This window comes from Oncorhynchus clarkii, chromosome 17, assembly GCF_045791955.1.
Source record: "Oncorhynchus clarkii lewisi isolate Uvic-CL-2024 chromosome 17, UVic_Ocla_1.0, whole genome shotgun sequence".
In the NCBI taxonomy this organism is placed as follows: domain Eukaryota; kingdom Metazoa; phylum Chordata; class Actinopteri; order Salmoniformes; family Salmonidae; genus Oncorhynchus; species Oncorhynchus clarkii.
Genome location: NC_092163.1, coordinates 64,967,341 through 64,990,968, shown reverse-complemented (window position 1 = coordinate 64,990,968; position 23,628 = coordinate 64,967,341). Strand labels below are relative to the sequence as shown.

General features: G+C 43.1%; 1 protein-coding gene across 2 annotated transcripts in view; it reads left to right on the top strand.

Moving 5' to 3' along the window:
• The first annotated feature begins 469 nt into the window (after window positions 1–469).
• Window positions 470–23,628, top strand: part of LOC139371274 (semaphorin-3F-like) — a 90,262-nt gene continuing 67,103 nt past the window's right edge. Inside the window, exons 1-2 of one of the 2 annotated variants that reach the window (XM_071111556.1) lie at window positions 470–865; window positions 4,395–4,550. In XM_071111556.1, coding sequence (XP_070967657.1) covers window positions 4,433–4,550 — 118 coding nt within the window. In that variant the 5' untranslated portion in view covers window positions 470–865; window positions 4,395–4,432. The remainder of the gene's footprint in view (window positions 866–4,394; window positions 4,551–23,628) is intronic. The other variant, XM_071111557.1, reaches the window with a different exon arrangement.

The following is a 23,628-nucleotide window of genomic DNA, read 5'->3' as shown; positions in this document are numbered from 1 at the left end:
AGCTGTAATCGCTGCTAAAGGTGCTTAAACAAAGTACTGAGTAAGGGGTCTGAATACTTATGTAAATGTGATATTTTCTAAAAGTTTTCAAAAATGTCTCAAAACCTGTTTTCATTAATGGCACTGTGTGTAGATTGATGAGAGGGAAACAACGATTCAATCCATTATAGAATAAGGCTGTTACATAACGAACTGTGTTAAAATGTAAAGGGGTCTGAATACTTTCCGAATGTGGGAACAAATTATCAAAGCGCAAAGCGTTAAATGTGTGTGTGTTTTTCATAAATGTGGAGTCAATCTGGTTTGAGGGATACTGATATTGTTGACCAATGAATCACCACAATAGTCCGGTCTGTTCTATCAGACTGATTATCTAGAGGCGGGAGGAATGGGCGGCGGCAGCTAAGGTACTTCCCTCCCCGTGGGTGTGTTTAACGCAAGTGTAGGCATTGCATCCACCTGCCAACGCGTTTCCCTAGCAGTCAGAAGCGAATACACTTTTACCAGGAACACTTTCTGCGTGTATAGACGAATTTCAGACAAAGAGGAATACTTAAAAGTGTCTGTTTTCCGGGATCTGTCACATTGGACTTGTCACAACTTGTCATTAAACTTTCACAAAATTGATTTGGAGAGACGTTTTCAGCTGCTCCTCATGAGCATTGTACTGGGCAGCAATAAACACACCGGGCTCAGGTGTATCTCTAAAGACTGACCTGCAACGGCACCCGGATCTTATACATTTTAAACTTGGAGACGAGAGACGAGAGGCGAACGATTTCGTGGAATTCTGTTGGTTTTTTCGATGACTTGTAAGGTTGGACTTGGACTCAAAGTTATTTGTGGAGAGTAAAGTGACAATCAGGTAATTATTCATAACGTTAACCTTACGAAAAAAGATTGCAGTCTGAGTGCATTATAAATGTAGTACAGTGAATCATTACTGCAGTATGCTGCAAATACTGCGTCCAAAAATAAAACATGTTTAGTGTACTACAGTTATAACTGCAGTGTAACTATAGTTAGAGTGCAATATAACTGCAGTTCAACTGCGTCCAAAATACCACAGTCGACTGCAGTTACTGCACTTTTATTTTTGTAAGGGTAATGCTTTGCATTCAAACAGCCTACAATTTGCACACAGCATTGACATTATTTACTGGTGGGTTACATTTGACATGTTGTTTCTCCAAAAGAGCTGTGACAAAATGGGTCTAATAAGTTCTGTACTGGCATACAACTGTTAATTTTTGGGGGGATTAGGTTAGCCTGTATGAAAAACAGCTTAATGTGGCTTGTTAAATTAGGCTTTTATAATGAACATTTTAATTTAAGTGTGACAGCCAATGCTGGACACTTCGACTTTGTTATAAACGTGTATGGCATGTCATGTCAGTTTTACCATTTTTAAAATGTAACCTTTATTTAACTAGGCATGTCAGTCTTATTTACAATGAAGGCCTACCCCGGCCAAACCCAGACAATGATGGGCCAATTGTGCTCAGCCCTATGGGACTCCCAAACACGGCCGGATGTGATGGAATCGAACCAGGGACTGTAGTGACGCCTTTTGCACTGAGATGCTGTGCCTTAGACCACTGCGCCACTCGGGAGCCGTGCCATGCTTTAAATCTGTTTTCCTTTTCTTCTGTTCACTCGTGCTGGAACAACTAACGTTACCAGCTGCAGATCTATCTGACAAATTAGTAGCTTTATGTCGCACAACTCAACACAGGTAGTATTGATAATGAGTGTCTCACATTGATTCTGCAATAGCCTAGGTGTTTTCTTTTTAGAATAAACATACGTACGGGATTTAGTCATCCACAGAGGTTATTTTGTCTCTGGTAAAAGTGCACAAATCATTAGAAGCGCACACGTCTCTCTAAGAAAGCAATGTAGCATACCCACGCCCGAAAGAATGCAGAAAGTATGAAATCCTACTCTTAGAATATGATCCTAATAGCCCGCTGAATTTTCAAGCGCGGCTGCCGCTGGAACAAGCAGAAAGAGGGCGAGTGGCTAAAAGCGAGTTTTAATAGTGGTCTTTACCGTCTTTCGGCCAGTAAATCATGCTCAACGTGGCAATTGTCTTGATTCACGATACAGCAATAAGTAATGTTTGCTGTCAAAAACACATGCAAGTACTGAGAACAGACAATTAGGCAACACCTCTGATAAAATGCATTAACGAGGAACCGTCCAAAATTATGTATTATTATAGGCTAGTTTGTCGACATTTGAACAAAAATGCTTATCTAATGTACAAGTGATGACATGCCAATGAACCGATGGGGTGGGTGGGGGATGAGATGCCTTTATTAGGTGTCATGTTTATTATACATTTTCGATCCTTTGATGAGATCCATGAAAAGGCTACTGAGCGTCATTCCTATATTTAGCTCTAACGAATTTATGTTTATGTTTTCAAGTGTAGGCCCACGCTATTACACTGCTATTACACTTGTTGCACTTCAAGAACATAAAGAGGAAGACATTGGATCTGGACCTGTTAGATCATTTAATCAAATTAGAATTCCTAGGATATTGTACAAATGGAAAATCATGCAGGTCTGTGTGTAACTGTGTGTGTGTGTGTGTGTGTGTGTGTGTGTATGCACCTGCGTGTGTTGGTGTGTGTCTGTGTCTGTTTAAATGTTATTTGTAAATAGTTCATTGTTTAATTTAATTTGCTTGTGTGAAGGAATCGGACCCTGACTCAGAATAAACAGCTGCCCAGTTAACAAATTGTCCACAAATAGCTGAGGTTTGAACAGCTGGTAATACTCATAAATCCACCCTAACCAACCCGTTTGGTTAAATGATCTCTTTTGAGCTGTAGGCTCTGGCCCCAGCTCTCCAGCAGTCTGCCTGTTGTGTTTGTGGTTGAAGTGCCCTTTACACTGTGCTCACTTGCAATCACATGCAGAGTGGTTGTATAGCCATGAAAATGTAAACGTTGTTTATTGATGATGTGTATTCACTGAATCCAAGGTGCATGTGATGTCGTAGCACCCTGGGCCATGGGACACAGAAACTGCCTGTTACAGCTGAAGTAATAGCGCTATAGCTCCTTGACTGTGGGAATCAGGATAATGTGAAGGTTGACAGTGTCCATAAGAGCAGGGTATCTAGTAGATGGCATGAACCTGTTGGCCAAGCCTGAACATCCATGGATCCGTGGTTTATTAACCACAGTGGCATCTACACTGTTAAAGCCATGAAATAAGACTAATAATAATACTTACCCTAGATTTGAGTTTGTCAGTTTTTTTGTTGTTGTATCAAGTCTAGGCAACACCATACTACCCTTAAAGGGGCAGTGCAGTCGAAACTTGATTTTCCTGCGTTTTATATATATTTCCACACTATGAGGCTTGGAATAATACTGGGAATTTGTGAAAAAGAGCATAATTCCCTTTTAGTGTAAGAGTTGTTTGAAAAGACCACCAAACATTTCAGCTTGTTTGCAATTAAAAAAAAAAAATTGGACCACCTGGTGAAATCAGGTAAGTTAATAGGCCAATAACAAAGAGAGTTTGCCTTCCTCTCTGCAAATAGCAGCCAGGTTTCAGGTTACATATCCCTTCCATTAGGCTAGTCCAATTAGACCCCTCACTCAGGCCACGCCCAGACATTCTAGCAAAATTCTTGCTTGAAAAATAGCTTTTTGCTAAGAAGCTATTTTTGATTATTCTTTACTATTTAATTGAAAACAATCACAGTAAGGTACATTATTGTTACCCAGAAATGATTTGATATTGAGATAAAAATGGCTGCATTGGACCATTAATAAAGCGTGCAGTATTCTGCTTACCCTTTTTAACTTGAGTTCCTTTTAGGTATGGCTCCATTGCTACATTTGATCACAATGTTATTACAGTTTCAATCAACAATCCCAGTGGTTCTGGTAAGACTCTGGTTGATTTTATCTTCAATACTGTATTCTATTTTGTAGAGGTGAGATTACACCAGTGACAAAAAAAAATTTGCTCTGGATTGTGTGAAGACAAGGTATAACCTTACATTAGGTGACTACATAATTACAGAGTAGTGCACGGGGTTTGTGATCTTGAAAGAGGAATGTGTTTGGTGGGACTAGAAGATAACAGCAGATTCTTGCACAAGAGGCAGGGAACAATGGAGGAGACAGCTTGATTTTTCCATAATTTTGTCTCGCATACATCAAGGTCAAATATGACTCTGGCCAAATGGAATTGGACTCTCTACTTTTCAAAGGTCTAATGGTCTGGGTGTAATCCCTAAACATCAGTGATGGAACATCAGATGTTCACAGCTCTCACAAGGAAGCTATCATCGTAAATACCACTGTGTAATACTTTTAGCAGCTAATGTTTTTAAATGTTTAATTGTTGACCTCTTCTTACCTCCAGTGTTCTGTGATTGTTCTTTACCTGGAGGTTGGTTCAACATGCTGTTGGCAGGTCTGTGGACGGTCCACATGCTCCTGGCCCTGGTTGTTGGGGCTCTGTGCAATCACAACATCAACGACCCTCATGCTTCACCCCGCGTCTTCATCTCCTTCAAAGGTAAGAGGCAAACATCTCTGGTCTACCCCCTAGTGGTTTCTATCTTGAGTCTTGAATTTATGTAGCTCTCTCCTCTAATAGCTTCCTCCCGTTGTGTGGCGTCATTAAAAGAATCACCGCATTTTCTGTTTTCTACTGCTCTGCACTGTGTGTGCACCCTTTGTGTGACTGATGATATGATAATCAGATAAATGGGATGATTCTGGCCTTGATAAGTGCTCTAGATTCCATAGGAAGAACTTACAGCATAGTCATAAGTCATGTTGCACCGCAGATCCGTCATAGTGACCACTAACAAATCATGTGATTCTAATTTGCTTCCTCTCTTAAATATTCTGGCAGGATCATTCTCAGCAACTGCTTCCACTTTACTATATTGAACGAATAATTAAAAACACAAACAAAGGAGAAAAAAAAGCTTCAAATTGATGTTAACAAAGACAACAGTGTATTTTTTAGAACAATTTTCCCTCTGATACAGAATGATAGTTATAAGGTGTCCTTGAATCAACAGGATTAGATTATCTGATGTTTTTTGTAATGGAGAAGGAACAATCTAAAGGTGAAAGTGATGCATTAAAAAGACTTTGCCTGCAGCATTTTAGCATGTAATGATAACACTATCATGGTCATTATCAGATCAGGGTCCCTCTACAGAATGACACATCTCAGGGCTTTGTTCATGCACTTCAGTGGCCATGTAGATGAGGTGGGGTAGGGCTTGGGGGTTGTGGGGTTTGGAGGGAGCGTGTAGCGGGTATTACTGAGATCAAATTGCCTGGTTCAACCAAGCAGAGCACTGTTTGTCCCTAAGGTCTGTCCCTCTCTCCAATCTAGCCGGCGATTAGCAGCCGTAGCAGCGCTAAGGGACTGAGCAGTGCCCCTGTTTGCTTTGGCTTCCATTTCCCAGGACTCCTGGGCTGGCACAGTTCAATATTAAAGGTTCTTTCCCTCTTTAATCAAGTCAGATTAAACACATCACTGAACACGTATCCAGAGCTCAGCATTTCTTTCATTATTTTTCCCCCAAATATCAATATACCCAGTTCTCTAGTTGAATATCTTCAAATATATTGCTTTTACTCAACTGCATCAATAAAGTTGTTTTTTTCGTTTTTCAGTTGATTGTTTTTCTTAGAATGGAAGTGTGTCGTTTGAAATTGTGGCCTGCTCTTTATATTAGCTGCAATACTTTTTTGGCAAATCCAGCAGTATTGTTTGCTGATGAGCAGACACAGAGGAGAACCTGGCTCTCTTGCTTAGCTGTTTGTTTTGCTACCCAGTCATGATGCATTTCACAGTCTACTGACTCTGCTTTTCTCCTAAGCTCTGGAGAGAGCCTTTTCCACCTTCAATATTGTGATTCACCCACTTAATTGCTTTTCTAGTACCTTGTAAACCCCACATTGACAAAGCAGCTGCACTTTCTACCTTGCATTATAGTGTTTTAATTATTCACTACAGTTTCAGGGATGCATTTTACTATTGACTGGCGATGTATGTTATTTTTATAGATCGTACTTACTAACTAGATTTTTAGCAACAAGTTTGAGATTTCTCTTTATGGCACCCTTTGATGTTTTGGGCATCAAAGGGTGCTATGGGCTATGGGCTTTGACACAGCATAAAATGTATATTGCAGTGGAGGCTCCTCAGAGGAGGAAGGGGAGGACCAACCTCCTGAGTGAATTTCATTAAAAAATGGTAAAACATTTAAAAAGTTATCCTTTTTAGATTAAACTATACAAAATATATTCACATCACCAAATAATTGATTAAAACGCTTTTTTGCAATGAAGGTCGACAGTAGCCTCAGCAGCAGTCTGTATCGTAGCACAACGGTCTAGCCGGAGAACAGATAGCTTTCGTCCTCCTCTGGGTACGTTGAGTTCAGTACAAAGCCTAGGCGGCTCATGGTTCTCACACCCTTTCATAGACTTACACAGTAATTATGACAACTTCCGGAGGACGTCCTCCAATCTATCAGAGCTCTTGCAGCATGAACTGACATGTTGTCCACCCAATCAAAGGATCAGAGAATGAATCTTGTACTGAAAGCATAAGCTACAGCTAGCTAACACTACAGTGCATAAAATGTGGTGAGTAGTTGACTCAAAGAGAAAGACAATAGTTGAACAGTTTTGAACAAATTAATTTCTTCCAAAATGAAGGAGAAGCAAGAGAGAGAGAGAGATTTCATAATTTTGTTTCACTATCAGTTTCAAATTAAATCAAAGTGTATTTGTCACTTGCGCTGAGTACAACAGGTGTAGACCTTGCAGTGAAATGCTTACTTACAGGCTCTAACCAATAGTGCAAAAAAGGTATTAGGTGAACAATAGGTAAGTAAAGAAATAAAACATCAGTAAAAAGACAGGCTATATACGGTAGCGAGGCTATAAAAGTAGCGAGGCTACATACAGACACCGGTTAGTCAGGCTGATTGAGATAGTATGTACATGTAGATATGGTTAAAGTGACTATGCATATATGATGAACAGAGAGTAGCAGTAATGTAAAGGAGGGGTTGGTGGGTGGCGGGTGGTGGGTGGTGGGTGGCGGGAAACAATGCAGATAGCCTGGTTAGCCAATGTGCGGGAGCACTGGTTGGTCGGCACAATTGAGGTAGTATGTACATTAATGTATAGTTAAAGTGACTATGCATATACAGTGGGGCAAAAAAGTATTTAGTCAGCCACCAATTGTGCAAGTTCTCCCACTTAAAAAGATGAGAGAGGCCTGTAATTTTCATCATAGGTACACTTCAACTATGACAGACAAAATGAGAAAAAAAATCCAGAAAATCACATTGTAGGATTTTTAATGAATTTATTTGCAAATGATGGTGGAAAATAAGTATTTGGTCACCTACAAACAAGCAAGATTTCTGGCTCTCACAGACCTGTAACTTCTTCTTTAAGAGGCTCCTCTGTCCTCCACTCGTTACCTGTATTAATGGCACCTGTTTGAACTTGTTATCAGTATAAAATACACCTGTCCACAACCTCAAACAGTCACACTCCAAACTCCACTATGGCCAAGACCAAAGAGCTGTCAAAGGACACCAGAAACAAAATTGTAGACCTGCACCAGGCTGGGAAGACTGAATCTGCAATAGGTAAGCAGCTTGGTTTGAAGAAATCAACTGTGGGAGCAATTATTAGGAAATGGAAGACATACAAGACCACTGATAATCTCCCTCGATCTGGAGATCCACGCAAGATCTCACCCCGTGGGGTCAAAAGGATCACAAGAACGGTGAGCAAAAATCCCAGAACCACACGGAGGGACCTAGTGAATGACCTGCAGAGAGCTGGGACCAAAGTAACAAAGCCTACCATCAGTAACACACTACGCCGCCAGGGACTCAAATCCTGCAGTGCCAGACGTGTCCCCCTGCTTAAGCCAGTACATGTCCAGGCCCGTCTGAAGTTTGCTAGAGAGCATTTGGATGATCCAGAGGAAGATTGGGAGAATGTCATATGGTCAGATGAAACCAAAATATAACTTTTTGGTAAAAGCTCAACTCGTCGTGTTTGGAGGACAAAGAATGCTGAGTTGCATCCAAAGTACACCATACCTACCGTGAAGCATGGGGGTGGAAACATCATGCTTTGGGGCTGTTTTTCTGCAAAGGGACCAGGATGACTGATCCGTGTAAAGGAAAGAATGAATGGGGCCATGTATCGTGAGATTTTGAGTGAAAACCTCCTTCCATCAGCAAGGGCATTGAAGATGAAACGTGGCTTGGTCTTTCAGCATGACAATGATCCCAAACACACCGCCCGGACAACGAAGGAGTGGCTTCGTAAGAAGCATTTCAAGGTCCTGGAGTGGCCTGGCCCGTCTCCAGATCTCAACCCCATAGAAAATCTTTGGAGGGAGTTGAAAGTCTGTGTTGCCCAGCAACAGCCCCAAAACATCACTGCTCTAGAGGAGATCTGCATGGAGGAATGGGCCAAAATACCAGCAACAGTGTGTGAAAACCTTGTGAAGACTTACAGAAAACGTTTGACCTCTGTCATTGCCAACAAAGGGTATATAACAAAGTATTGAGATAAACTTTTATTGACCAAATACTTATTTTTCACCATTATTTGCAAATAAATTCATAAAAAATCCTACAATGTAATTTTCTGGATTTTTTCTCTCATTTTGTCTGTCATAGTTGAAGTGTACCTATGATGAAAATTACAAGCCTCTCTCATCTTTTTAAGTGGGAGAACTTGCACAATTGGTGGCTGACTAAATACTTTTTTGCCCCACTGTATGGTAAACAGTGAGTAGCAGCAGCATAAAAGAGCGGTTGGGGCGGGGGGGGCACGCAATGCAAATAGTATGTGTAGCCATTTGAATACCTGTTCAGGAGTCTTATGGCTTGGGGGTGAAAACTGTGGAGAAGCCTTTTTGTCCTAGACTTGGCACTCCGGTACCGCTTGCCATGAGGTAGTAGAGAGAACAGTCTATGACTGGGGTGGCTGGGGTCTTGGACAATTTTCAGGGCCTTCCTCTGACACTGAGTGGTGTAGAGGTTCTGGATGGCAGGAAGCTTAGCCCCAGTGATGTACTGGGCCGTACGCACTACCCACTGTAGTGCCTTGCGGTCAGAGGCCGAGCAATTGCCGTTCCAGGCAGGGATGCAACCAGCTCCCGATGCTGCAGCTGTAGAACCTTTTGAGGATCTCAGGACCCATGCCAAATCTTTTTAATTTCCTGATGGGGAATAGGCTTCTTGGTGTGTTTGGACCATTCTAGTTTGTTGTTGATGTGGACACCAAGGAACTCGAAGCTCTCAACCTGCTCCACTTCAGCCCCGTCGATGAGAATAGGGGCGTGCTCGTTCCTCCTTTTCCTGTAGTCCACAATCATCTCCTTAGTCTTGGTTACGTTGAGGGATAGGTTGTTATTCTGACACCACCTGGCCAGGTCTCTGACCTTCTCCCTATAGGCTGTCTCGTCGTTGTCTGTGATCAGGTGATCTACCACTGTTGTGTCATCTGCAAACTTAATGATGGTGTTGGAGTCTTGCCTGGCCATACGGTCGTGGGTTCACTTACTTATCTAGCAAATGCTTCTAGCTAGTTTAGCCTACTCAAACACCCTGCTCAAACAGAGGGATGCTATGTTAGCTAGCTGGCTATGACTTTTCAACACAACACTGAAACTTTTCCAAGTCAAGTAAAGATTTTGGTTTGACTAATTTTTTGCCACCGGGCCCCACCGGTGTATGTGCTAAACTGCTTACTGACTGTACACTGTAACGTTACTGCATGATTCTAGGTGGTTTTCTAATGCATTAGTTATATTAGCTATGTTGAGTATGAAGTTAGCTAATATGGTGATAATGATGTAGGCTGTGTGTAGAGGTTATGGTATGGTTTTTTGTCTGGTCACATACAGCTGATGTGTTGTGCATTGAAGTTCACAAGCAAAGGGATAAGGTTAGAGGAGTAGAGCGCATTGATGCAAGAAGGAATACAACGCGGCTGCTATGAAAGTGAACTGTGTTTACTCTTGATCAGGGGTGTATTTATTCTGCCGGTTCTGTTAAAAAAAATTCTTAAACGGAAGCAAGCAGAATGAAACGGGAATAAACATACCTGAATTTGTCCAATAGAAACTCTTGTTTGCAACTGTTGGACTAATGATTACACCCTAGATCAGTTAAATACAGGCAAGAGTGTGCAAGGCGGTATTGAATGTGTGCACCTACGTTTTAAACTTTAATTCATAGCCTAGTTTGTAGCAACCTCATCATGGTTATAGGAAAATTGTAATATCTTGTAGTAGCCTAAATCTCTCGCTGTTACATTGAACTGTGTGAATGGAATATGAATTACAGTCATCCAATAAACCGTCCTCCCTCATCTTAAACGGCATCGACTGCCGGTGTTATATTGATATACTTTTATGTATAATATGCTCATTATGAAAGTGCCGTATAATGGTGCCGTATCATATTAAACGTATCCCAAATTAAAAACTTTAAGCTGACATCCCTTCTTGGTCTGGTCTCTAACTATTGTGAGGTTGGTTGCTTGCCAAAACCTGCTTACTCTGCTGCTCCCGAGAAGCGCTAAGGACCGTGACCTCGTACACAAGAGGCCCTCACTTCCCCATTAAACAGGTCGTACTTACGTGGAGAGTAAGTCAAGAACCTCTTAATTGTTTTTTTCTTTCTACTTTAGTGAAATGCTTCCCCAGGGAACTTCACCTACAGATGCAGGCTCTTAATTTGATCACTATTTTGTTGCTGAGAATTTTCCTCCACTTAAGGAAATGCAGATGAGCTTCATGATTTACATAAATTCACAGAAAACCATCACTAACACACGGTTATATTAACATTATTGCACTTTTCATGTAGCCTACTTTTATCCAGCTAATCGCTTAACCACCCATCAAGCAACATTATGGACTACATATTCAAATTCTGTTGCTGCAGGATTATTTTGCTACGACAATACTGGTGGAATTAAGATCCTACATCTCTATGATGCAGTCTGGTCTGGCCTACTGACTGAGTGTCAATTATATGCAGCCAAATGTGGAGCATGAAGCTCTGCTTTTGTAAATAAGAAAACGTTCAGCATTAGTATGTCTCAAGATATTCACTCTAAAACTTGAATGTTAGAAAGGTTTACGTATTGCACAAACGGTATGTTTTGGAACTAAATCGTTTGAACCACAATAGTGAGGATATTTCAAGTCTAGCCAGTGAAAGCATGAGGTAAGAGCCTTGAAAGGGTAGACTTCGGTCAGGCTTATCACTGTCTCCTGCCCTGCACGATCACAGCCATGGTGAAGGACTTTGATAGCCAGAGCTGTGAAGTCTGCTTCAGTTAGGAAAGCTAATAGGAATCTGTGTAATCAATACCTCACAGCTCATTTAAATGGCCAACCTAATTTAGGCATAAAGAGAAGTGAGTCGCCATAGATAATCAATTGCACTCTATGGGGGTAGCTCAGACAAGACTGCTGTCGTCAACAATCCCCAAGAGGGGAATGTCTCCACCCGTCTACCCCCATAAGTCAGACCTGGAAAACTGGAGAATACAGTGAATTATACTGAACAAAAATATAACTGCAACATGTAAAGTGTTCATGAGCTGAAATAAAATATCTCAGGAATGTTCCATACGCATAAAACAATTATTTCTCTCAAATCTTGTGCACACATTTGTTTACATCCCTGTTAGTGAGCATTTCTTCTTTGCCAAGATAATCCATCCACCTGACAGGTGTGGCATATCAATAAGCTGATTAAACAGCGTGATCATCAAATCAAATCAAATAAAATGTTATTTGTCACATACACATCAAATCAAATCAAATTGATTTATAAAGCCATTCTTAAATCAGCTGATATCTCAAAGTGCTGAACAGAAACCCAGCCTAAAACCCCAAAACAAAAATTATTAAAGTGGCTAGAGATGAGTCAGTATGTTGGCAGCAGCAACTCAAAGTTAGTGATGGCTGTTTAACAGTCTGATGGCCTTGAGATAGAAGCTGTTTTTCAGTCTCTCGGTCCCTGCTTTGATGCACCTGTACACCTGTACATCTGCACCTGACCTCGCCTTCTGGATGATAGCGGGGTGAACAGGCAGTGGCTCAGGTGGTTGTTGTCCTTGATGATCTTTTTGGCCTTCCTGTGACATCGGGTGGTGTAGGTGTCCTGGAGGGCAGGTAGTTTTCCCCCGGTGATGCGTTGTGCAGACCTCACTACCCTCTGGGAGAGCCTTACGGTTGTGGGCGGAGCAGTTGCCATACCAGGCGGTGATACAGCCCGACAGGATGCTCTCGATTGTGCATCTGTAAAAGTTTGTGTTTGAGTGTCTTTGGTGACAAGCCAAATTTCTTCAGCCTCCTGAGGTTGAAGAGGCGCTGCTGCGCCTTCTTCACGATGCTGTCTGTGTGGGTGGACCATTTCAGTTTGTCCGTGATGTGTACGCCGAGGAACTTAAAACTTTCCACCTTCTCCACTACTGTCCCGTCGATGTGGATAGGGGGCTGCTCCCTCTGCTGTTTCCTGAAGTCCACGATCATCTCCTTTGTTTGGACTCTAAACAGATGCACCTTGTGCTGGGGACAATAAAAGGCCATGCTAAAATGTTCAGTTTTGTCACACAACCCAATGCCACAGATATCTAAAATGATGAGGGAGCATGCAATTGGCAGGCTGACTGCAGGAATGTCCACCAGAGCTGTTGCCAGAGAATGTAATATTAATTTCTGTATCAACTAAGTTTTAGGTAATTTGACAGTACGTCCGACTGGCCTCACAACCACAGACCACGTGTATGGCATCGTGTGAGGGCGAGCGGTTTGCTGATGTTAACTTGTGAATTGAGTGCCCCATGGTGGCGGTGGGGTTATGGTATGACCAGGCATAAGCTACAGACAACAAACACAATTGCATTTTATTGATGCCAATTTGAATGCACAGAGATACCGTGACGAGATTATGAGGCCCATTGTCTTGTCATTCATCCGCTGCCATCACCTCATGTTTCAGCATGTCGCAAGGATCTATATACAATTCCTGGAAGCTGAACATTTCCCCGTTCTTCCATGGCATACTCACCAGACGTGTCACCCATTGAGAATGTTTGGGCTGCTCTGGATCAATATGTACGAGAGTGTGTTCCAGTTCCTACCAATATCCAACAATTTATCACAGCCATTGAAGAGGAGTGGGACAACAGGCCACAAACAACAGCCTGATCAACTCCATGCGAAGGAGACAGACTGGTTTTCTTATCCACGACCCTACTTTTTTTAGAAGGTATCTGTGACCAGCAGATGCATATTTGTATTCCCAGTCCTGTGATATCCATAGATTAGGGCCTAATTTATTAAATTAACTGATTTCCTTATATGAACTGGCACTAAATAAAATCTTAGAAATTGTTGCATGACCTCTTGACTTTTTTCACATTTTGTTATGTTACAGCCTTTATCTAAAATGGATAAATACAAATACAACTTGCTTCAATCTACACACAGTACCCCATAGTGACAAAGCGAAAACAGGTTTTTAGAATTTTTTGCCAAAAACCTCCTTATTTACATAAGTATTCAGACCCTTTGCTATGAGACTCGAAATTGATCTCAGGTGCATCCTGTTTCCATTGATCATCCTTGAGATGTTTCTACAATCTGGATTGAAGTCCACCTGTGGTAAATTCTATTGACTGAACATGATTTGGAAAGGCACACACCTGTCTATATACAGTTAACAGTGCATTTCAGAGCAAAAACCAAGCCATGAGGTCGACGGAATTGTCCGTAGAGCTCTGAGATAGGATTGCGTCGAGGCACAGATCTGGGGAAGGGTACCAAAAAATGTCTGCAGCATTGAAGGTCCCCAGGAACACAGAGGCCTCCATCATTCTTAAATGGAAGACGTTTGGAACCACCAATAATCTTCTTAGAGCTGGCCCCTTGGCCAAATTGAGCAATCGGGGAAGAAGGGTCTTGGACAGGGAATTGACCAAGAACCCGATGGTCACTCTGACAGAGCTCCAGAGTTCCTCTGTGGTGATGGGAGAACCTTCCAGAAGGACAAACATCTCTTCAGCACTCCACCAATCAGGCCTTTATGGTAGAGTGGCCAGACGGATGCCAAAAGGCACCTAAAGGACTCTCAGACCATGAGAAACAAGATTCTCTGGTCTGATGAAACCTAGATTGAACACTTGGGCCTGAATGCCAAGCGTCATGTCTGTAGGAAACCTCACACCATCCCTACGATGATGCATGGTGGTGGTATCATTATGCTGTCAGTATGCTTGTCAGTGGCAGGGACTGGGAGACTAGACAGGATCGAGGCAAAGATGAACGGAGCAAAGTACAGAGATCCTTAATCAAAACCTGCTCCAGAGCGTTCAGGACCTCAGACTGGGACAAAGGTTCACTTTCCAACAGGACAATGACCCGAAGCACACAGCCAAGACAACACAGGAGTGGTTTCAGGACAAATCTCTGAATGTCCTTGAGTAGTCTAGCCAGACCCCGGACTTGAACCTGATCGAACATCGCTGGAGAGACCTGAAAATAGCTGTGCAGTGACGCTCCCCATCCAACCTGACAGAGCTTGAGAGGATCTGCAGAGAAGAATGGGAGAAACTCCCCAAATACATGTGTGCCAAGCTTGTAGTGTCATACCCAAGAAAACTTGAGGCTGTAATCGCTGCCAAAGGTGCTTCAATAAAGTAATGAGTAAATGGTCTGAAAACTTATGTAAATGTGATATTTTATTTTTTATAAATTTGCTAAAAAAAAAATCTAAAAATCTTTTTTTTGCTTTGTCATTCTGGGGTATTGTGTGTAGATTGATGAGGAAAAAGACAGTTTTAATCAATTTTAGAATAAGGCTGTAACGTAACAAAATGTGTAAGAAGTCAAGAGGTCTGAATATTTTCCGAATGCACTGTACATTCAGTGTAAAGGCATTATTCCAGATTAGTTTTTTTTGGAGAAAGTTAAGATAAACCACTACTAAAGTGAAAGCCAATGAATTACCATGCACATGTATGTATGAGAGAATACAGGCCTCCAACATGACAACTAATAAGTGATTGTTTATATGTAATCCATTTACAGCAGATTACAACAGCCCTTACCCGTGTTGAAATGCAGATTGACAATACCCATGGAGAATGACAAATCATTTTTACGAACAAATGCACTGATAGGCATTGCTCCAGCGATTCTTCTCATGTTTTGGTATAGAATTCCCCTGCATGACAGATGAGCGTAACTCTACTTTGTTGGCTCATATCCCCCCTCTGACATAATGTAATAACACTATTTATGACACTAGTAGCAATATATGCTGTTTAGCAGACACTTTTATACAAAGAGGCATGCGTGCATATGTATCTTTTAGGTATGGGTGGGCCCTGGAATTGAACCCACTATCCTGGCGTTGCATCCACCATGCTATACCAACTGAGCTACAGAGACATGTTATTGTTCATCCATTATGGAGTGATCCTTGCTTATGGCTCAGCCTTTTGAGGTTTTAAACCGCACATGAACCCTGGCTACAGCTGTGCTGTTTAATACGTAGCTTACTATGACTCACTAAATACTCATTGTAGTCAAATAGAACGTCAGCTTTTGTTTATTGTTATTGTAAAACCATTGCATATGCTGTATGCATATGTTTACAGAAAGTGTGAGTTGTGAATAAAAGCCATTAGTGTCTATATTATCCCAGCAAGGCCTCTAGGACACAGGCTCTTTACATTTGTCTGCTAATATAAGGAGGCAAGGTAAACTTAAGGTGAGAATAAACAAAGGGACAGGGTCAAGAGGTACCACAGTTGTAAATAACATGACAGGACCTGGGCTAGGTGGTGATGACATGTCCCTCCCCCGCAACCACCTCCACAGAGATGTGCAGGACAAGACCATGGTGTACACATTGGTATGTATATTAACATATCATTGGTTGTGTTTGCTGTTTCTAGCTTCCTGTTAACTGCAATATTTTTGAAGTTATCTACCTCTACACACGGTCTCCCTCTCACCTTTTCCCTGGCGGGGTTAATGGAATTTGAAACAGTTGTTCTCAAGTGTAGTAGGAGTTATGGGGTATGGTGGGAATGCTTGGGGATGCTGTGACATCACATGGGATTACTCCCTTTTTGGCATCCAGGACCAAATCCACGAAGAGGAGCAGGAATGTTGGTCACTGTGACCACTGTGGTTGGGATCGGGATTACCATTGGTAGGTGTCTCAGTGCAGGAGGAAGCTACACTGACTGACCACCGTGGTTGAGATCGGGAATACCATTGGTAGGTGTCTCAGAGCAGGAGGAAGCTACACTGACTGACCACCGTGGTTGGGATTGGGAATACCATTGGTAGGTGTCTCAGAGCAGGAGGAAGCAACACTGACTGACCACCGTGGTTGGGATCGGGATTACCATTGGTAGGTCTCTCAGTGCAGGAGGAAGCTACACTGACTGACCACCGTGGTTGGGATCGGGAATACCATTGGTAGGTGTCTCAGAGCAGGAGGAAGCTACACTGACTGACCACCGTGGTTGGGATCGGGAATACCATTGGTAGGTGTCTCAGAGCAGGAGGAAGCTACACTGACTGACCACCGTGGTTGCGATCGGGAATACCATTGGTAGGTGTCTCAGAGCAGGAGGAAGCTACACTGACTGACCACCGTCGTTGGGATCGGGAATACCATTGGTAGGTGTCTCAGAGCAGGAGGAAACTATACTGACTAACCACCATGGTTGGGATCGGGAATACCATTGGTAGGTGTCTCAGAGCAGGAGGAAGCTACACTGACTGACCACCGTCGTTGGGATCGGGAATACCATTGGTAGGTGTCTCAGAGCAGGAGGAAACTATACTGACTAACCACCATGGTTGGGATCGGGAATACCATTGGTAGGTGTCTCAGAGCAGGAGGAAGCTACACTGACTGACCACCGTGGTTGGGATCGGGAATACCATTGGTAGGTGTCTCAGAGCAGGAGGAAGCTACACTGACGGACTGCCCCCGTCTTTCATTCACACTTCTCCTCTGCACCCTCCCCGTCTAGCCCGGAGGTAGCAGCACGCTTCTATTTTTACTCTCTGGCTCCGTCTTTCTGTCTATTTCGGGTGCTGCCGGGGTTGTAAACTTCCCTTCAGGGTTTATAGCCCTGCACTCAGGACTTTCCATGCCCTTGAAGTACAGTAGTGTTGTATCTGTAATGTAAAGTGTTATTTGCCAGTGTGTTAACGCCGCAGAACCTGAACAACAACAGAGGAGGATTAGAAGCAGCTTAATACCGTCCGCGCTGTTTACCAGTAGTTGTTTTCGTTTTTATAAATCTGAGTGTCAGTTCATCTTCCAGCTGACCCCCCAGTGGCTCCCTCTCACCGCCTCCACTAGTCAATGTTTACACCATTACAATATTCATACAGAATACAGACAGCAGCCCCATTGTTCATTTAGGAATACATTAGAGGACAAGTGTTCACTTACAGCCACACCTTCACACTGGCTGACTGGGTCTTATCACTCGAATGGACCACAAGATGTGTTGTTGATCCTATGAAACCAAACCACGCTCCCTTGCATCTGGCACAGATGAAAACGTTTGGCTATATTGTCGAATTACATTTAGCAGGCCTTCCTGGTCCCTATTGCAGTGGTGGAGAGGTAATGACTGACAAAGCATTAAAAAACGCTATAACTTTGGCCCTGACCCAGACTTCAGTTTCCCCCCACAGCAGCTATACTTGTTGAGAAATACTGTGCTCCACTAAATGTCAGGCACACAGCGCCCATCTGTAATACAATTTTTAACTATTGAACATTGGCCGCTGGAGGCCAGTGGTTATATGGAAACACTGCCTGGTCTTTCCCTTCTCTCTGGGCTGTAGGTTCAGATTCATAATACACTCATCAATAGTGGTACTTCTGTCAGGAAAGCAAGTCTCACTGTGTCAGATGCATATTGTGTGCATACAAAAATGTGTGTGTGCATGTGTGTATGAGAGGCGGAGAGAGAGAGAGTGTTGAAGCTCTATGTTGTGAGGTCAGTAGACTGAGCTCTTGTATTCCAAAACCAGTGTTAATCCTCCATTGTGGTCCACATTACCCACAGGAGGGAGGGAAGGGTGGCATGAGTCCCCCCCCCTTACACCTGCTCCCTGACCTCACCCCCTTACCCCCTTACCCCCTACCCCCTCACCCCCTTACCTCCTCAGCCCTCACCCCGCCCACGTCAGGTGGTAGAGGGGTGTGTGATCCCAGCAGGGTCACACGTGGGGGAGTGGTTCTGCACACACTGTCCTTAATCCAGTTGTAATACTGTGTCATGATGCTACTTTCTCTCTCAAAATAAAACATCACAGCGGTCACGATGTTATTTCATATCTGTGCCAGCCAGCCATTAGTACTGCACCCCTACTATCAGCTTCTGACTCCTCTGGACTTGGCCAATCTGTTCTGTTCACTCATCTTCATGTGTTGGTCATTAAAAGCACATTGTAGTTTGTAGACTGTCCATGAATTGCGGTCATTGTAGTGCAGGGTTATAGAATTGCTGTTATAGAATCTTGCCGGTTGGCACTTGAGTCTGCAAGTAGCTTACCTAAGGCCATGTGGCCATGTAGTTTTTAAGAGAATATGTATCAGAATTCACTTACTTAGGTGGTCCAACTTTTTTATGCTGATAAAGTGTTGGAGCTTCCCTCTGGAATCTATTGGGGTTAAATAAGAGTTAGCAGCGTTGCTCAATGTGTGAACATCTGGGCCGAACTTCGGAATGATTGATGCTGATAAAGTCTCTTGTTGACACTTTCTGTCGCATTGTGTAATCTCTTGGGTGTCTGTGCACATGCACACGTGTGTGTGTGAGTGAGTGTGTTTTTCATTAAGTGTGTAAACAGATTCTATGGAGTAACAGGAGACGCAGGCAGGGTCAATCCCCACTGTGCTCGGCATGGAACTTAACTTGTAGCGGAAGGATTATTCTGGGGAGGGAAACTGAAGGTGACAGTGTATCGTCTAAATATAGTCCAGCCTGTCTCGGGGGTTCAGTTTCCTGGTGCCCTGCCCTCTCTCCTTCTCCCTCTCTCCTTCTCCCACTCCCTATCTTCTTCTCCCACTCCCTCTCTCTCCCATTGACAAGGGAACAGCGGCAAATGCAAAGGGAGTGGAGTGTTTGGAATTCCTGGAGTGGCAATGGTGCTCTCTTTTAGCACACAAGGGAACCGAGCTGCAGTGTGTGGTGTTCCCTCCCTGGTGAGACTTTCACCTGTGGACATCCTCTGGGCTCGGGTTCCTGATTCTGTCAGAGCCCTGTCTTGATTGAAACCGAGGCCCAATGTTGTCTGTCTATCTGTCTGGCTCCTCTTTCACGGCCATGTTGTTGCATCTGTTGCTCCCTCGCCATGTTGGAAAATAACATCTATCCAGATAATATTAATTACTTTTTCCCTATGGTACCAGACCAGTGGGGCCTGTACACCTTTGTTTTTATTTTAAAATACGCACTCACACAGTTTCACTCTTTATTCAACTAGAATAACAGAAAAACAGAACCAGACCATCAAGTGAAAGCAGAGCAGAAACAATGTTAGCCTTTGATATTGTGAGATTACACTGAGCCTCTTACAGAGAACATACGCAGACATTTGAAGGGTAAATGATGGCACATGTTCCAAATGAATGCTATTAAGACTCTACCTCATTGTTTCCTTTAATCAAAATGGTTGCTATGGTTTTCTTCAGTGGATTCAGTTTTCTCAGAGCTGAAATCCAAGCAGTCTGCTAGCTAAGTCAGTCTACAGTACTCAGTGATGGGTTGTATGTAGACAGACTTGTGTAGAGAGCAAGTGATTTTATTCTCACCAAAAATACAATACAGAAATTGATAGATAATTGATTGTTTCCAGAAACTACCTTTCTTTCAGCACCAGCTTTTTGGGTTAAACTGAAGCAGTGAGACTAAACTGTCTAACAGACCCACAGGGTTTTACCCTTGAAGGTCACTCTTTTCTAGGTGGCATAAGTGGCCCTTCCTGTGGGATTTGGTGGCTTTCCTCACCAGTGAAAACAGAGCATTAGTGCTCACTGGATAAACAGGTCTAGAAATCCTGTATGGCCTTGTCCCATTGTACACAACGCTCTGTTCTCAGATTGAGATCCAAACCACGGTGTATTCTTGTCCCATTGTACACAACTCTCTGTTCTCAGATTGAGATCCAAACCATGGTGTATTCTTGTCCCATTGTACACAACTCTCTGTTCTCAGATTGAGATCCAAACCACAGTGTATTCTTGTCTCATTGTACACAACTCTCTGTTCTCAGATTGAGATCCAAACCACGGTGTATTCTTGTCCCATTGTACACAACTCTCTGTTCCCAGATTGAGATCCAAACCACGGTGTATTCTTGTCCCATTGTACACAACTCTCTGTTCTCAGATTGAGATCCAAACCACGGTGTATTCTTGTCCCATTGTACACAACGCTCTGTTCTCAGATTGAGATCCAAACCACGGTGTATTCTTGTCCCATTGTACACAACTCTCTGTTCTCAGATTGAGATCCAAACCACGGTGTATTCTTGTCCCATTGTACACAACTCTCTGTTCTCAGATTGAGATCCAAACCACGGTGTATTCTTGTCCCATTGTACACAACGCTCTGTTCTCAGATTGAGATCCAAACCACGGTGTATTCTTGTCCCATTGTACACAACTCTCTGTTCTCAGATTGAGATCCAAACCACGGTGTATTCTTGGACGTGGCGCTGCCCCTGTGGAAGATAAGATTTACATGTCAGCGTGAATAATAGTACAGAGGGAGTAGTTGTCTAATAATTCCCCCTAAACCTGAGCTGAGGCTAGAAGGCTATCTGAAAACAGAACCCCGGTGCAAGTGAGGCTATTATAACAGGATCATCTTGAAGTGCTCAGATTTACTGGAATGGTGGGAAAAAGAGAGAATGAGGGAGGGACAGACAGGGAGAGTGAGAGAGACAGAGTGAGAGAGCCTGTATGCAGTGACCCAGACAGAGATCAAGTGCAGCTTGACTGAGCCATGACCTTCACAGGTTTCTTTGTCTTGTCATTTGGATACAGGGAGAATGCATCTCCAGCTCTACTCCAACTCAAATTACCACAATGGCTCATGACAGCAGTCTAGTGCTTCCTTAGATCAAGAGGCCGCCGTCTCACTGTACTGCACAGAGCACTGGAATTGGAGGGGAGATGGCAATGCACTGGGACAATTGTGAGGTGGCAATGAGTGTAGTGTTGGGGACAATGGTGATGGTGATACATTTGAATCATTTTTATCCTCCAACTGCTCAAGGGAATCTCTCTCTCTCTTGTTCATTTCAGGGTGAGAAGAAGATTGTTGCATATCGCTCCTTCTGTTGTTTTTACCAGTTAGTAATTGGCTAAATCTCAAACTTGTCTCTCTCTCTCTTTCTCTCTCAGCAGTATGGGGAACACGTTAAGGGCAAAAACATTATCCTCTGAAAATGTGTCCAGCTGGATTATCCATTTATTAGTTGATGTTTGTCATTATATTTCAGGAGTTATGGCACGTAACATGGGGTATGGACTTACCCCATACTCTATCTGTCGTAAACAAATAGGATGGTACAGGCCTCTTACATACATGTACACAACTCCTTTCTCACAAGAGGTCAGCTGTGTGGGAGTTCCTCAGAAATGTCATACCAGAGGGCCTGAACCTGACTGAGGAGGTCAATGGTCGCTCTTCCTCTCCTCTTCTGTCAGTTGGAGATTCTGTTACTGAGTTCTCTCTCGTATTCTCTCTATCTATCTCTCTCTTTCTCTCACCCCCTCTCTCAGGGCTGAGACTGGGAACACCATACAATGTAGTCACCAAGCTGAGTTATGAGAGTGGGAGACTATAGTTTAGATTTGAACCAAATGGACTCAACTGAGTTTACCTCAGGAACTAAAGTTTAGATTAGTTGTCCATATTACAGTGTTGCAAACTGACTGCTAAAAGAGAAGACTCCATGTCTCAGCTGTAAATGTACATTTCTGTGCATTACATTTTTTGATCAAAATTTAAACTACATCATTAATGTTACAAATGCCAAGGACTGAGGTCAGATATTGTTGTAAAGTAAAACCAAAACACCAACTAAGTGTTTTCCAATGCATGCAAAGGATAAAGGCAACTAGTTGGAACAATACGTAATATATCATTTTCAGGTAGGGATTAGGTAGGTAAGTAGAAGGTAAGTAGTAGGTAGGGAGTATGTAGAGAGTAGATAGGTAAGTAGGGCGTAGGTAGGGGGTAGGTAGGTAAGTAGTAGGTAGGGAGTAGGTGGGGGGTAGCTAGGTAAGTAGTAGGTAGGGAGTAGCTAGGTAAGTAGTAAGTAGGGAGTAGGTTGGTAAGTAGTAGGTAGGGAGTAGGTAGGGAGTAGCTAGTAGCTAGGTAAGTAGTAGGTAGGGAGTAGGTAGGTGAGTAGTAGGTAGGGAGTAGGTAGGTAAGTAGTAGGTAGGTGAGTAGTAGGTAGGGAGTAGGTAGGTAAGTAGTAGGTAGGTGAGTAGTAGGTAGAGAGTAGGTAGGTAAGTAGTAGGCAGGGAGTAGGTACGGAAGTAGTAGGTAGGGAGTAGGTAGGTAAGTTGTAGGTTGAGAGTAGGTAGGTAAGTTGTAGGTTGAGAGTAAGTAGGTAAGTAGTAGGTAGAGAGTAGGTAGGTAAGTAGTAGGTAGGGAGTAGGTAGGTAAGTAGTAGATAGGGAGTAGGTAGGGAGTAGTAGGTAGGTAAGTAGTAGGTAGGGAGTAGGTAGGTAGGTAAGTAGTAGGTAGGGAGTAGGTAGGTAGGTAAGTAGTAGGTAGGGAGTAGGTAGGGAGTAGGTAGGGAGTAGGTAGGTAAGTAGTAGATAGGGAGTAGGTAGGGAGTAGTAGGTAGGTAAGTAGTAGGTAGGGAGTAGGTAGGGAGTAGTAGTAAGTAGGGAGTAGGTAGGGAGTAGGTAGGTAGGTAAGTAGTAAGTAGGGAGTAGGTAGGGAGTAGGTAGGTAAGTAGTAGATAGGGAGTAGGTAGGGAGTAGTAGGTAGGGAGTAGTAGGTAGGTAAGTAGTAGGTAGGGAATAGGTAGGTAGGTAAGTAGTAGGTAGGGAGTAGGTAGGTAAGTAGTAGATAGGGAGTAGGTAGGGAGTAGTAGGTAGGGAGTAGTAGGTAGGTAAGTAGTAGGTAGGGAGTAGGTAGGTAAGTAGTAGATAGGGAGTAGGTAGGGAGTAGGTAGGTAAGTAGTAGATAGGGAGTAGGTAGGGAGTAGGTAGGTAAGTATTAGATAGGGAGTAGGTAGGGAGTAGTAGGTAGGGAGTAGTAGGTAGGTAAGTAGTAGGTAGGGAATAGGTAGGTAGGTAAGTAGTAGATAGGGAGTAGGTAGGGAGTAGTAGGTAGGGAGTAGTAGGTAGGTAAGTAGTAGGTAGGGAATATGTAGGTAGGTAAGTAGTAGGTAGGGAGTAGGTAGGTAGGTAAGTAGTAGGTAGGGAGTAGGTAGGGAGTAGGTAGGTAGGTAAGTAGTAGGTAAGTAGTAGGTAGGTAAGTAGTAAGTA